The sequence below is a fragment of the Macrobrachium nipponense genome, chromosome 24 (assembly GCF_015104395.2).
Source record: "Macrobrachium nipponense isolate FS-2020 chromosome 24, ASM1510439v2, whole genome shotgun sequence".
In the NCBI taxonomy this organism is placed as follows: Eukaryota; Metazoa; Arthropoda; class Malacostraca; order Decapoda; family Palaemonidae; genus Macrobrachium; species Macrobrachium nipponense.
The window spans coordinates 25,347,376-25,362,375 of record NC_061091.1 but is presented as its reverse complement, the minus strand read 5'-3'; the positions used below and the strand labels follow the sequence as shown (position 1 = coordinate 25,362,375).

At 37.8% G+C, this 15,000-nt stretch overlaps 1 protein-coding gene across 1 annotated transcript in view; it reads left to right on the top strand.

Annotated features, from left to right (window-relative positions):
- LOC135205530 (discoidin domain-containing receptor 2-like) overlaps window positions 1–15,000 on the top strand; it is a 580,705-nt gene that overhangs the window by 510,863 nt on the left and 54,842 nt on the right. The window contains 2 exon segments of the mRNA XM_064236283.1: window positions 4,524–4,664; window positions 5,367–5,566. Coding sequence (XP_064092353.1) covers window positions 4,524–4,664; window positions 5,367–5,566 — 341 coding nt within the window.

The window sequence follows — 15,000 nt, the reverse complement described above, 5'->3', positions numbered from 1 at the left end:
CCAGAATCCTTTATAAGCTGACTGACCTGCTTGAGAAACTTAAAATTTATTGGTAAGTTACATTACTTGATCCCGTTAATACATAGTTTGTATCATTCAGACCTGTACTTGACAGAGTGACTTGTCAGATATAAATGGCTTGAGGAACTTAGGAAGGGAACTTTCCTTAAACTACATTTTCCATCTATTTCCTCTAAGGTCGCTTCGATGACACGGTACGAATATCCAGAATTTATTACAAAGTTCCGGAATCTGGATTGAAAGATTTTGTCAAATATGGATGTGCTCTTGGCACTGGGATTTGTAAATTTCTTAGGCTCACTGGTTCTCTTGGCAGGGCGTTAGAACGATTTGCCAGGAATGCCTCAGTAAAGATCGTAAATTTGTAAGTTATGATTTGTGGCTTTATATTTGTTATCAGATTTACATTCCTGGATCCAAATATTCTTATAATTGCACCTTTAGGAATGTATTAAGTAAAATATAGTTTTGCGCAAAAGTGTATTCCAATTCATGAAACTGGCTATTATTCTCATTTCAAACGAGACGTCAGTGTTGATATTATCCTTAATCCCCAAACCAAAGGTGTCATAATCCGTTAGCAATCTTTATTTTAGCCTTGAATTCGTCCACTGCTCCCTTTCCTCCCCAATTAAATTATATCTTTATTCTTTGACACATCAGAATACCTTAGATCCCGCTGCTTAATCTCACGATTCATTGCTGGGCCATTTCAGCCACTTTCTCTTCTTCATTCTCGTCACTCGGGTCCTTGATTAATTCATCTTCCCGCCAGACCCTACGCCTTCTTCGTCTTTTCATTCGTAAGTAGCACCGTCCAGAATTCCCACGTTCTTCCTTGGCTCGGTTCGCCTTTATTTCATTTCGGTCTGGAAGTCTCTTGGATATCCACACTGATTCATTTTACCTGAAGTCATATCCCTCTCTCATTGTAATAATTTTTTTTTTTATGGTTTCGTACTAATGTGCTGGCTGATCTCGGTTACTTTATTTTATTGTTTTCGTTTGTATTTTTTCCTTTTATTTCTGATTGTGTGTCATCACCTCTCTCTCTCTCTCTCTCTCTCTCTCTCTCCGTGACCTTTACTGCCGTGTCGCCTGCGAGCTGCTCATCCCGAAGAATTTTCAGCAGGGACGCTTCATCAAATAAACAAAAGGTTAAATCACATCACAGACTGATTTAGATCTCATCCGTGGAATTTCTCTCTCTCTCTCTCTCTCTCTCTCTCTCTCTCTCTCTCTCTCTCTCTCTCTCTCATAAGCGGTTATGTATCGCAGGTTTTCTTTATTTCCCAGGAAACTCTACTGCTTCGGAATTGTTGATAGCAGCGTATTTGCAAATAACATGCGACAGTTCCAGTTTCCGTCTAACCTTCAGGCTGACTGGGAAATTTCTGGGCTGCTTGAATTTTTTATATGGGCTTCTCCGTCGGTGTTGTATTTTATCCTTTATACTTATATTTTTTATCCTTTAGATTTTTATCCTTTAGTTTTGTATTTGTATTCCTGACACCTGTATCTTGCACGGGCGCGAAGTGCAACTTGGTTTGACTAGACAGTGAGAGACGAGGTTGAAAGTTGTTCCACTCGCTGCTGTGTATTGCCTCCCCAGTGCCTGGTTGAGTAACCTGTTGGTTTATAATAAGACTCCCTTATTTGATCTGATATTTCGTGTTGGAATTTTGACGGCTAATCAAAACTGTACAGAATATTACATAACGTGGATTTCTAATGGCAAGTTGAGTCTTACCATTGCTTTGCAAACTTTCGCAGTTTAAAAGGATTTGTATTAACTTACACCCAGCTTACCTTGTAAGTAGTAGAAAGTCAAACGGATTGAGGGTCGATTTACTGAATCAATTTTTTTCTTCAATACATTAACCTATGTTTTAATATTATATAGACCTGTTTAATGAGTTGAGTAAGTGGGTCTGTCTTCATTATCTTTTCATCCGACGATTAACAAAAATGTCTACTCACACCTGTCTTCAAAGGTCTGTTGAAATTTTCTAAGCTTTACGTAGGATTTGTTGGCTTAGTGTCCAACAATTCTTCCTCAAAATGTTCGTTTTTCTAATAACTCGACTTTCCTACTCATTCTTTGAACCTCCCATGAAACCGTTAATTTATCTTATAATTTTGTCTCGTGCAACATTATTCAAGAAGTAATTCATTTCCTTTTTAGTAAAAGCTTAGATAGATAGAATGTTCTATTATTAATTTCTCTGGTGGATGTTGACGAAGACAGCTCATAGGAAATCGTTTTAGAAGTAATTGATTTGTTTTTCTGTATTTGCTAATTTCATTTGTATTATTGACTTTTAGGAAAATAATTACATTTATCAGTTGAAATAACCATAACAAGAACAATAATTGAGATGGTAATATTAATATGATGTTCGCAATCTGGTTAAGTGTCATGTTTTGTTATCAAAAAATTCGCTGTAAATATATTGTAATTACATAATGCATTATGTAATTACAGTATATACCAGTTTTTTTTATTCCTTTTTCTATGTCTTGTAATACAAGAGCCTTCCAGGCTTTTCATAATATTCCGCGGAATGCTATTATCATAAAAATATTATAATGTTTCCCTTTTAGAAGTCCGCCTCGCTCCGTGAGGAAATTCAACAGAGCGAGGCCATAAAGGGGTAACATTATATTTTTTCCCCTCGGGAAAAATTGAAATAAAATGTGTTCAGAGCTGTTATTCTTCGGGAAAATTTTGATTTTAAATGAGCCATTTGACCTTCTGTTTCCATCCCGCATCACAAAACCTAGTAGGCATAAATCTTGCTTGGGCCTATCTGGACAACCTCCCCTCCCCACTTTCCCCCTCCCCCGCCCGCCCTCAAAACCTCGCTGAAATTTATTCACAGAACACAACAGTACAAGATTGCCCAGGCCGCGAGGGCGATTCTAGCCCTTGCGGTACCCCGTGGCAAGGGCGATTTTAACCCCGGGGGGGAGCGGGGAGATAGCACATTATGGTTATAAGGGAGGCCAATAAAGGCTGGCTGCCGCGCTACTCCGGCCACCGCTTCTGACACATCAGCCCAAGCTGGTGCTGCAGTCGCTGCCTTTCATCCTATACCCCCCCCCCTACCCTATACCCCCTTCCTCACCCGTCTCCCAAATCGCCCCCTTCCCTCTCTGCAACCCCTCTAAACCTCCTTTGAGGTGTCTTCCAAGTCACCCCTGTTCCATATGCCCTCAAGGTTAGGCCTCTACCTTCTAATTCGTAAGGCTACCTTCCCGATCCTAAGTTCCCTTCCCCTCATCCAGCACCCCCCTCCCCCCCCACCTCCCCTTTTATCTGTCGTACACGAGGATGTCCCTAACTGGAGGAGGATAGCTTGTAGTTATTGTTTCAGATAGGGAGTAATAGATGTGTTTGATATTGTCCTGGTTATCCAGTAATAGATCTCTTTTTATCAGTGGGGTAATTGATGTTTCTATGATCTCTGGCTTCCTTGCCTTGCTTCTTTATCAATGTCGTAATTTATTTATGGGTTCCGCTCATTACTTACATTAGTGTTCTGTTATCTGCGGGATATGTGCAGCATATACGTATATATTCATTCTCTCCGTCTTCCTTCTGATTTTTCTTTTACCTTTCACCCTTTCCCTCAAATCTGTTTGCTTTTACCAGTGGCTTTTTTGATCGCCTGGTCTTGGCATCTCCTTTCTGCTGCTTTCATTTTCGTTTTTCCTCCAGTTAGTGATTTCATCTTTATTTTTTCCTTTCATTTATGGGCTTAGATCTTGGAAAACATTTCTTGAAGTGTATCACACTCTAACGACGCTTAAATATAGATTCTCCGCCCTTCCACCCCAACATGTTTAACGTTCGTATGGCTAAAACCTCTCTCTCTCTCTCTCTCTCTCTCAGACGGACAGATCCCAACAGGTGAATATTTCATAGACTGGAAAACCACTTCTCTTCTCTTCTCGCTCCATTTCCAGCAACACCGCTCCACGTCTTTTGTTTTTGGATTTGAAAAAACTGGACTGATATATTGGAGTACATAGTTGTATTGTGTGTGTATATATATATATATATATATATATATATATATATATATATATATGTGTGTGTGTGTGTGTGTGTGTGTGTATATATATATATATATATATATATATATATATATATATATATATATATATATATATATATTACTCAATCCCGGAAAGGAGGGTGGATGTGTAATGTCTCCCCTACACCTCCCGACCGATCTCCTGCCTCTGCCCCGTCCCCACCCTGGACGGACAAACAAGTTTGCAGCAGGAGGGTGGATGTATCAAGTCATCACCCGTTCCCCTATATCTAACTCGTCACCACCCGGGACGGACAACCTAGAAAGATCCACTCGGCTTATATTATTATAAAAGATATTCAGTCTATGATTTATATGTATTTTTGTGTGTGTTTATATAAAATTTGTCTATATTCATACAATACATTCATCGAACATTTGTCTTTTTATTTATTTCTTCAGCTCCTGCAAGAGGCAACTTCACAGTCGAGACAGGTGCAGACGACGTGCCCCCAGACGAGCAAGGGGCGCCCCAGCACGATTCTTCGTCGGGTTATATGCACGACGGCGCACCTGTAGGAGACAAGAATCATCGAAACTTAGGTAACCACAAAAATCTCTCTCCTTTAGTTTTTTTTTATGCTTACAGTTGTACTTTTATGCCTCCCACTCTGCGTGTGATTGTGTTTGTTTCCTCGTTGCTACGATCTCTCTCTCTCTCTCTCTCTCTCTCTCTCTCTCTCTCTCTCTTTATAGGTTTTTTTACTTTTACCTTGCTATTTTTATGCTTTCCACTCTGCGCGTGATGGTTTTGTTTCCTTCAGCATAATTGCTCTTCTCTCTCTCTCTCTCTCTCTCTCTCTCTCTCTCTCTCTTCTCTCTCTCTCTCTGTTTTTTCTATTCATACCTTGCTACTTTTATGGCTTCCTCTCTACGTGTGACTCTCTCTCTCTCTCTCTCTCTCTCTCTCTCTCTCTCTCTCTCTCAAAGGCAAACCCAGGTATTTTCCTCGTACTGTCAGTGATTTTTGTATAGAAAGTTGCGCTTTCATTATGGGATGACTCGTTCAAAGTCTTTGTAGTCTTTGAAGAATAATTACTTAAAGTAGACATTTCTTAAAAACCCACTTTTAATCATTTGATCGAAATTAGGCTTTTGGAACATTCCTAGCTTAAAAACTAATTTGATGTGCAAGTTATTTTACTTAGTTGATGCAAAATCTTATTCAGTCCCTCTTCCACTTCCTTTAAGAAATGAAATAACCTTTCTCTTTCTCTTTCTCTTTCTCTTTCTCTGACCCTGAAGTCGTGACCGACGTCTCGGAGGAGCCCCAGGGTCAGGAGTACGTGGCGCTGGTCATCGGGGTGCTCATTGCTGTCATCATCCTGCTGGTGTCGGCCATCTTGCTGATCGTGTGGCGGGCCAAGAGGCAGAAGGCGGGCACCATCACCCACGACATCTTCACAGGCCCTTACGGAGAGAAGAGGGACATCGTTAATCTGAAGGTGAGGTCTTCGTGATTGTTTTCAGAGATGAATAGGATGTTGGTGATGTCAAGTGGTTTCTCGTTCATCTACTTCTTCTTCTTCTTCGTCTTCTTCTTCGTCCTCCTTTTAATCTTTCATTTTCAGTAGTTTTTGGGGTAATTTTACGGTGTTTTAATCGTTGTGTTTTGTTGATCTTGCGTTTTCTTTCTTTTTGGTGTTTTTAAATGTTTGCCGTTTTTGTTTTTACTATTTTTGCTTTTTTCAGTTTTTGGTTTTTCAGAGTAAAGACTTTTGCTGTTTTTTTTTTCCAACTTTTGGAATATGCCCCATGGCTTGTTTTCATATCTTGTTTTTCTGCAAGTAGTAACTGTAGAGTTTTTCCGTTAAGAAATTCTCCAATTTTTTCATATTTTGTCACCAGGATTTTCCTATTTCTGTTTATATTGACGATTTTGCTCTTTTTTAACAAACTTCTATAATTTTTTCAAATGATTAACCATAGCCAGTTCATATAATTTTTTTTATTCATAATTTTCCTTGCTGCTATAATCTCTTATCACTGAAAATAAAAAATAAAATAAAAACTAATGCCGCTTTTGCAGTGCTTTATTAGAACATTCCAGTCACACCTTTGATCAATTAACTATATTCATAACAATCTGTTAATCTTACTAGATCACGCTATTAAAAGGCTCTTCTATGCTTTTACTGTTCAGACCAAAAAAAGTCATGAAAATGTGAAGCAACTACTAAGCATGTGATATTAACCTTTTGTATAGGTGCTGTCCTCAGACGTTCCCATTAAAGTTATTTTATTATGGTTGATCCATGAGTGTTTATTTTGCATAAGAGAAGTAAACAACTCAACGTTAAGGGAGTTAATTCTAAAGTTTAAGTATATGTGAGAATGTTGAGGTGGTTCATATGAGTCTTCTAAAAACTAAACATTTAAGGACTGAGTGGATGTTTACCTTGTTCGTAGTTTTCCAAACTTAGCTAAACACTGGGGAAACTAAACGTTTAGGAGTTGAGGAGTGAGTGTTAACGAAAGACAGAGAGAATTCACCTCGAAAGGATTGAAGTAAATACTCGGATGCCCATTAGGAATTTTTCCTTGTTGGGGCGTAGTGCCATCAGTGCACCTCATGTGGTGCACTGTAGGCATTACTTAAGGTTCTTTGCAGCTTGCCTTCGCCCCTAGCTGCAACCCCTTTCGATCCTTTTTCTGTACCTCCTTTCATATTCCCTTTCTTCCATCTTACTATCCACCCACTCCTAACAATTGATTCATAGTGCAACTGCGAGGTTTTCTTCCTGTTACACCTGACAAACCTTTTTAATGTAAGTTACCGTTTCAGCGCTGAATGACCTCATAGGTCCCAGTTCTTGGCCAGGCATTTTCCTATAATAGACCCTGAGGAAACTAAACACGAGGGTGAGTGCGAGTAAATGGTTAGTTTTAGGTGGGAAGGAACAAAATCACGTCTTGAGAAAATGAGAAAATTAGAATTTGATTGAATACGAACCCGTTCAGAAGCGTTCTTTAAACGCAAAGATTTGACTAAATGTTAACTTGGCATTGACTAAAACTATACTGTGTGAAAACTCATCATTGAAAATATAAGAGATATAAGATAAATATAGCTGCAACAACAATTCTAGTAGCTTCTGGTCGATTAACGTCTTATGAATTTCAGGTCTAAAAGCGCATTTATTTTAGTAAATTGCCTTACTGAAATAAACCAGTATTAGCACGGACAGTAAGCAGTTTTAAATCTTCTTTTTAAACAGAAATTTTAATTATTTGTAATAACAATTAGTCTTTTATTTTTGTATTTATTATTGTAGAGTTATTGAAAGTCCACTCATCGATTATTATTATTATTATTATTATTATTATTATTATTATTATTATTATTATTATTATTATTATTATTATTATTATTATTATTATTATTATTATTATTATTATTATTATTATTATTATTATTATTAAAATGTGACTGTACTTCATGAACTCCTCATAATTGCTATTTTTTTAATCTTAATTATGGTTTCATAATTATGTGTTTACATTATTAACTTTCTAGAAAATAAGCTCAGTGTAATATTCAATCTCCTTTTTTGCTAAGTGCTTGTAATGTATTCAGTTGTTCTCATATACTCTGTGTTGCTATTATATGATATTTATCTTCTACTAATTTGCATATGTATAACGTTTTCTGGCATATGTTCAGAAATGCTTGCTAATGTGTATTTATATTTTTTGCCTAATCATTGTTTATATATTGTTGTATATTTTTTTTTATTGCTCATGCTTATTGAAATACTGAGTTCATATGAACCAGGAAAATACTGACACTATATGTTTTGATGCCAATTATATTCAAATTTTCATTTTTTTTTTTTAACCAGAACTGGAGAGTCAAACAATTTTTATTAATTGAAGAAAGAGTGCAATATATTCCGTAAACGATGTACTTTGCATTTATTTAGCAGTGAATGAGTCGACGTGCATTTACAGTGAATGAATAATGAATGAGCCTCATGACATTTATCACTGAAATCATTTGAAAATCAAAGATATTTTTGACGCGACCTGATTTCTTCCGAATTGGGTATTTCGTGCAACATGTTTGAGTCTAGTTCAATATTTTTTTTTTTTTTACTTGATTTCATTTAGAGCAAAGCTCAATATTCATTCACTTTGGATGCAACGCATTTTGTAGCTTTTCCCCCTAAAGTGCGGGATTCTGTTGATTTACTGTGTGTTCGTGTTTTCGAAAACGTGAGTGTGGATTTTCTTTATAATCGTAGCTTTATATATCACTCACGTTTTCGAAAGAATGAATGTGACTTCACAGCTCTGCTTTACCCTGTATTCACGTTTTCGAAAACGTGGCTTTGGCTTTATTGTGTAGTATTGTGTAGCTTTGTGTTTTGACTTTTTTTATAAATCCAGTTTTGGTTTTACCATGTTGTTTTAGCACAGCCTCCCCCAACCCACCCGCCCCATTTCCAACCAAACCACCCCCCCTCCACTTTCAACCAAACCCTTCCCCCATTTCCACCCTCATTTCCAACCTAATCCCCCCACCCTCCACCCCCACCCCCGCAGATCCAACCAAGCCCCTTCGTCACTTTCAACCAACCTACAATCCACATGTGCCTCACCACTTTCCAACCTAATCCCCCTCCACTTCCAACCAAAACCAAACTAAACCCCCCCCTTCCCCCCTTTCGCACCAAACAACCCCTCCTTCCACTCCCAACCAATCCCGCCCCCCTTCAACGTTTCAACCGGACCGTCCCCCTTCCATCCTTCCCATAGCATGAGAGTCGCCTTTACAATTGCATGCTTGTGCCTGTGTTCGTATGTGTGTGTGCTCATCAAGTCGTCTTCGTTGTTGTTGTTGCTGTTGAAAGTTCATCTCGACCAAACGACCTCTTTGCGACGCGTTTAAACGTCATTCGATAAAAAGAAATGCTGAAATGAATGGTCCCGAGACGAGGGGGTTAATAGGAGTTAATGGCATTTTGGGCTCCCCCTTAATTACTCCAATAAGTGCGACTCGAGTTCATCTCTTGTGACTTCGCTTTGCAAAGGAGGCGAAAAAAGGCATGACTCTCTCTCTCTCTCTCTCTCTCTCTCTCTCTCTCTCTCTAAGGCGTTCTCCTCATTACTTCTGGGTGCATACATTTAATCGCAGTTTGTCATGTTAACTTCCATTCCATTTCACTGGCATCTATTTTATTCAAGCGTTTGATCATTTCATCTATCTTCAGCTAAACAAAAGCGAAATAAAAATTCTCAAGTTAAAAATTAAGAACATTCATATTAGCCAAGTCATTTTTCCGTCGCCTGACTTTTGACCCGCATTGATGATGTTCAGTTCCTTGTTTTCTGTTAAGTAGTTCCAGAAATAATACTAGTTTTTTTTTATTTGATATTTCATTCCATGTTCTTTTTTTAATCAGAATCGTTTATTTGTTTTCACGTCTCTTCTTTTATAACGTTGAGTTTTGATCATCAATTAATGTTAGATTTTGTTCCATACATAAGCCTCCCGCTGTAATGTTTTGTATCATATATATATTTATATATATGTGTGTGTATGTATATACATATATATATATATATATATATATATATATATATATATATATATATATATATATATATATATATAATGTATATATTGTATTATATGTATATATGTGTGTGTATGTATATGTATATATAGCTATAGTGTTTTCTTCATTTGATTTTAGAACTGCTTCTTCGTATGTGATTTAATCCGGTGTGGAATAAAATCAGGGGACCATACCTATTGTTCGTATGAGACCACCATTGGATTCAATCTCGGTAAAATTTTATTACCGGCCATAATCTATGGTTGGTACTAAAACTGCAATTGTTTTTATCGCAATACGTTGTGCTTTCATGTTTTAATCCACTCGCTTTTTTCTTGACATGGTCCGCGGTGATGATTATGAAGAGAAGTCTGATTTTCCTACCGGTAGAATGGTAGATTGAAAGTCTTCTTTTCAATCGCTACTTATTTTTTCGCAGCAGCAGCAGCTTTGGCAGCTGGGAAAAATTCACCGTGGTAGAAATTGAATCTCAAATTGTTTAAAACGTCAAACAATGACAGTGAGGTATGGTTACGTTTATCACGGAGAGGCCCCTCTTAGATTTGTAGCTGCCATCGTGTTCCAAAGGGATTGTGAGTCGCATTTTCTTTGATTGAAGTTTATTTTCAGTCATTCCAGGGTTGTCCTTGTAGTGAGAACTCCATATGGAGACCTGAGCAGGCCCTTTGAATCTCTGATGTTTGTGCTTACTGATAGGTCATAAGCTTATAGGGAATATTTAAGAACTAAAACGTATTACAAGCGCATACTTATTATCCCCACCCCCAGTTAGAAAAAAAAAAATGATAATGGGTATGAGTGCAGACTTTTTCAGTTTAATTTTCGCCGTTGCACCTAACCTAGGTATAGCCAGGGTTCTAACGAATGTCTATGCGATTATAACAGCAAAGAGAGAGTGATGAAGATGTTTCCAGTAACTCCATAACTCCTTAGGTCTAGTGTTCCACAAGAAGCGGCTTTGGAACCTTTGTTATCAGCCAAAATACAATGATTAATGTATATATGCAGATTGTACTACGAGTTTTAGAGTTTTTTGCCGTTTCGCATTGCGAAATTAAGTAGAAGTACCAGAGATGTATAACTAAAAATAGTTAGTTAGAAATATAACGTGTGCAGATTATACGACGCAATTTGGACCTTATTTACTCTTCCGAAATGCGAAATTAAGTAGTGACAGATATGTCTTATCTATAAAAATAAAATCGGAGTGGATCTTGTTTGCCCTCACCCGGGTGACTGTTTACCCGCCCCTGGGGGAGTGGGGTATTTAGGGATCCACTCCCCTGAAAATCTGTTTGTCCGCCCGGCGCGGCGGTTAGCTAGGGGATCGGGAGGTTAGGAGAGACAGTGACAGCAGCACCATTCCAGCCTTCATATATTATATTTAATAATAAGTAGTTTAGTCCGTGGTATACAGTCCTAAACTCCAACAGAACCAAGACTTCATTGATTAACCCAGCTGGTGCATGCCCCGGAACTTCCTGTTTGTGGTGCATCAATAACATGTAGTTTGACGATTCCGAGCATTTGAGAATTGCTGGCTTTGCCTTCGACACCTACTTGGGGTGTCTGTCATTAAGGTCGGTTCTGCCGTTGCTGCAATTTTGCTCAATTGTGATGATTTTTTTAAGAATAATTATGAGCTAAATAGCCTTGTTGACTAAGCTGCGGTCTCTCAGTATAAAGCCTCACAAACATGCTCTCTTTCTCTCTCTCTCTCTCTAAATATAAAATCCTCACAAATTCTCTCATTAACTATAGAATCCGCACAAATTCACTCACTCTCGCATTAACTATAAAATCCCCTTTCTCTCTCTCTCTCTCTCTCTCTCTCTCTCTCTCTCTCTCTCTCTCTCAATATAAATATAAAATCCCCACAAATTATCTGTCATTAACTATAGAATCCGCACAAATTCACTCACTTTCGCATTAACTATAAAATCCTCTCTCTCTCTCTCTCTCTCTCTCTCTCTCTCTCTCTCTCTCTGGATACACCTCCTCAAGGCACGAAACGACAAACTTTCGTCTCTTTGAAGCTGCCTTGATTAAAGTTGGCCTAAAGTGCCTATAGACGTATTGCCTTGAAATTCGAACTCGGGTTAGTTCACATCTCTAGCGGCGACATTTCGGAGGGTGGGGTTGTTGGGGGGGGGGGAGGGGGGGAGCGTTCTTCGCGTCGCAAGTTCGTCCGCTCGCGTTTCCCTTTCTCATTTTTTCTTATTTTTCTTCTTTTGTCATTGTTTGACTCGTTTCATTATTTCTTAGATCTGTTGCCGACGAGTTCTGGAATGCTATTTGGTCTAGTTTAATTCTTATCCTTGTATTTACGTTTCCTCTCTGCTGTCATCTGACTTTATTTATTTATTTTATTTTTCGTGTTTCTCCATTTCCATTCCTACCTTTTTGAAGCGTTTCCTGCAACGCTTGTTCATCCTTTTGCGGTCGTGCTTTCAAAGTCTTGTTAATCATCTTTCCTACGTATTCTCGTAATCCTTCATAGCTTTGTCAAAGTCAAAGTCGTCAGTTTTAGTCCTCCCCAAAGTTATTGCTTCTCGGGCGGACGCCAGCCAGGTAACCCCAACTCCACACCATGACGTCACTCGCTGTGGTAACCACTGGTAGATAGCCTCACGTATTCGCCCCTGACGGGAGGCGAACGCCGCCCTGCGAGCTGTTACCAGCTGTACGTCTTCATCTTCATAGCTTTAGACATAAAATTTCATTTAGAGGAAGGTCCGACTGGGTGGATGTAAGACCCATTGTTTTTGTACTGAATTGCAAAGGGGAAAAAAGCACTGTCGAATCTCCAGGAACTTGCAGTTCTTGAGACAAAAAATAATATGAAATATAACATATCCGCTCCCATTTAGTTACTTGGAGAAGTTTTGACTATTTGAAACCCAAGGTCAAATTCTGTAGGAAACCACTTACATATGTAATATTAAAATTCGAGTGGATCTCATCTCGTTTGTCCTCCCCCGGGTGATAGTAGGGGAGGCATGACACAGCCACCCACCCCCTGCAAACTGGTTTTTCCGCCCCGGGTTGAGGCGGAGTAGGTAGGGTAACGGGATGGTAGGGGAGACAGCAGCCCCAGGTTCCAGCGCGTGTTCGCGCCAACAAGCTCATATAGTTATATTTATATAAAAAAGTTAATGAAACATTGGTTGCTCTTTAGAGTAAGTTCCCCCAAAGGCATAAAGATCTCGTAATCTAAACAACAACAACAACAACAACAATTGTGTGTATGTTCTTGATAACCTAAATTTGATATTGGTACCCTTCATGCTGCTTGGTGGTATTTTTGCCAACTGTCTTTGCATGTGCAAGCAACCCTATTCTCTTCATAACATACCTTATAGGGAGTATGGGTTTTTTTTCGGTAGATTCATTTAGGCTTCGACACGTAAAATCCCGCCGTAAGTTATATTTGGTTGATAGTATCCTTCCATTGATGAACCATTTTTTCTCGGCATGCTTTATATTGTCAACATTCAGTTGCAATAATGTGAATAATTGTAACTGTTGCAGTTTATTTTTCCACGTGTATTTTTTAGGTACTTTATAAAGCTGGGAATATCTACTGATATTCAGTAATGGTTTTCACCTTTTTTTAAATATTTCAATACTCATTTTTGTTTTGTTTGTTTAGATATTTGTATTTTCAATTCTTATTTATTAGCTTTAGAAGTCTTTAGCTTTTGGTCAGGAAATAAGATAGATTCATGCCTTGAAGTTGCTTGCATTGATTTCTTTTAGTTGATATTTTTATTTTTTATTTTGTTTATTTGTATCGTTGCACAGTACCGCCTTTTCTTCGATTCTTTTAAAATATATGGAAATTTCCGATATGAAATTTATATTTCAAAATTAGCTCATTTTATTAATTTCTTTTTTTAATTCATGAATAATTAATTTTTTAAAATCGGTTTCAATTTATTGTAAAGGAATGGTAGTTAGCAGCAAAATAGTCATAAAATATTTGGTATTAGAATATGTATATAATCATCCTCCTTCCTGACGATGGTATCATTAGTAGCAAATCATGTCATTCCATCTCATTAGTAACATTGTATTATATTTATACAATACCACAATGTCTCTCCTTTAAAAACAATTGTCCTTTTTGGCTTTCCTTGTCCTGATTTTGAGTTGTATCATCTCCTACTTGAGGAAAATTTAGTTTTTGAGGCTTTACTTACTCATTTAATAATTGGTTTTCTGTGGTTAGACCGATCTCTTACTCGGGAAATAGATGGTGTCCATTGCCTCTCTTGTTCTGCTTTGTCTTTGTAGTCAACCCTTATACAACTCCGTGAAAAAAATCTTCACCGTATTTGTTCGTCATTTTTGCCGAGCCGTTGAAACTTGAGGAAAACGTCCTCAAAATATTCATACATCCGTTTTCATAAGTCTCCCCTCCCTAAATAAAACTCATTTTCCTTGTCCACTTTTATTGAAGCCATCTTCCACTAAAGGGTAAAAAAGTTTTCACATTTTATCGCTTCTATTTCAATACTCTACGCTTTGCAGCTTTAAGAAAATTTGATTATTTTTTCATTTCCTTTTGTCATTTCCAGAAGATAGCCTTTTATTTTGATATGACATTTGCCAGCTAAAACAAAAAAATTTCTTGTCATGTCCAAATTTGTCATTTCAAGCAAACTTTTCAATTATAAAATTTGGCCAGTTAGATCAAACCTTTTACGTGACTGCAGTATTCCGTTTTCGCGATTCGGTAAAATTGGAAATCAGAATCTTGAAAGAGATCTTTTCGTATCCTGAAGCTACCAACGGGAAACGTTGTCTCGTATTGCCACATTCACTCGGAACAATATTTTTAGTATTCCATTTTGACTCGCCAAACAAGCTTCCAGTTTCCTTTTCTCGTTTTGCCAGTGTTAGAAATATCTCTGGCCCCCTCATGATTATTCTGCACTTTTGTTTCTGGTGTACCAGAGGAATTGCATTGTCTTATTTTCTTGGTCCATTATGGATTATTATCCCTATACAGCTGCTTGATATCCGAATTGGGCCAGTTGAATTATCTTCTATATCGCTTCCTGTTTCACTCCTGGGTCCATAATGAAAACCGTGCTTAACTCTCTTTTAATCAAACGTTTTGTCAATACGTTTTCCATTTGCAGGGCAATGTAGTTTTCATGTAGCCTAGCAGTTTAGTCAACTCTTTCAATATAGGAAAACGCCCATTTCCTATCATTTTTATCATACATATTCTTTCATTTTTTCACCGAAGGAAAATCTTTCATCGCCATGATTTTCTTATCCCCATATTG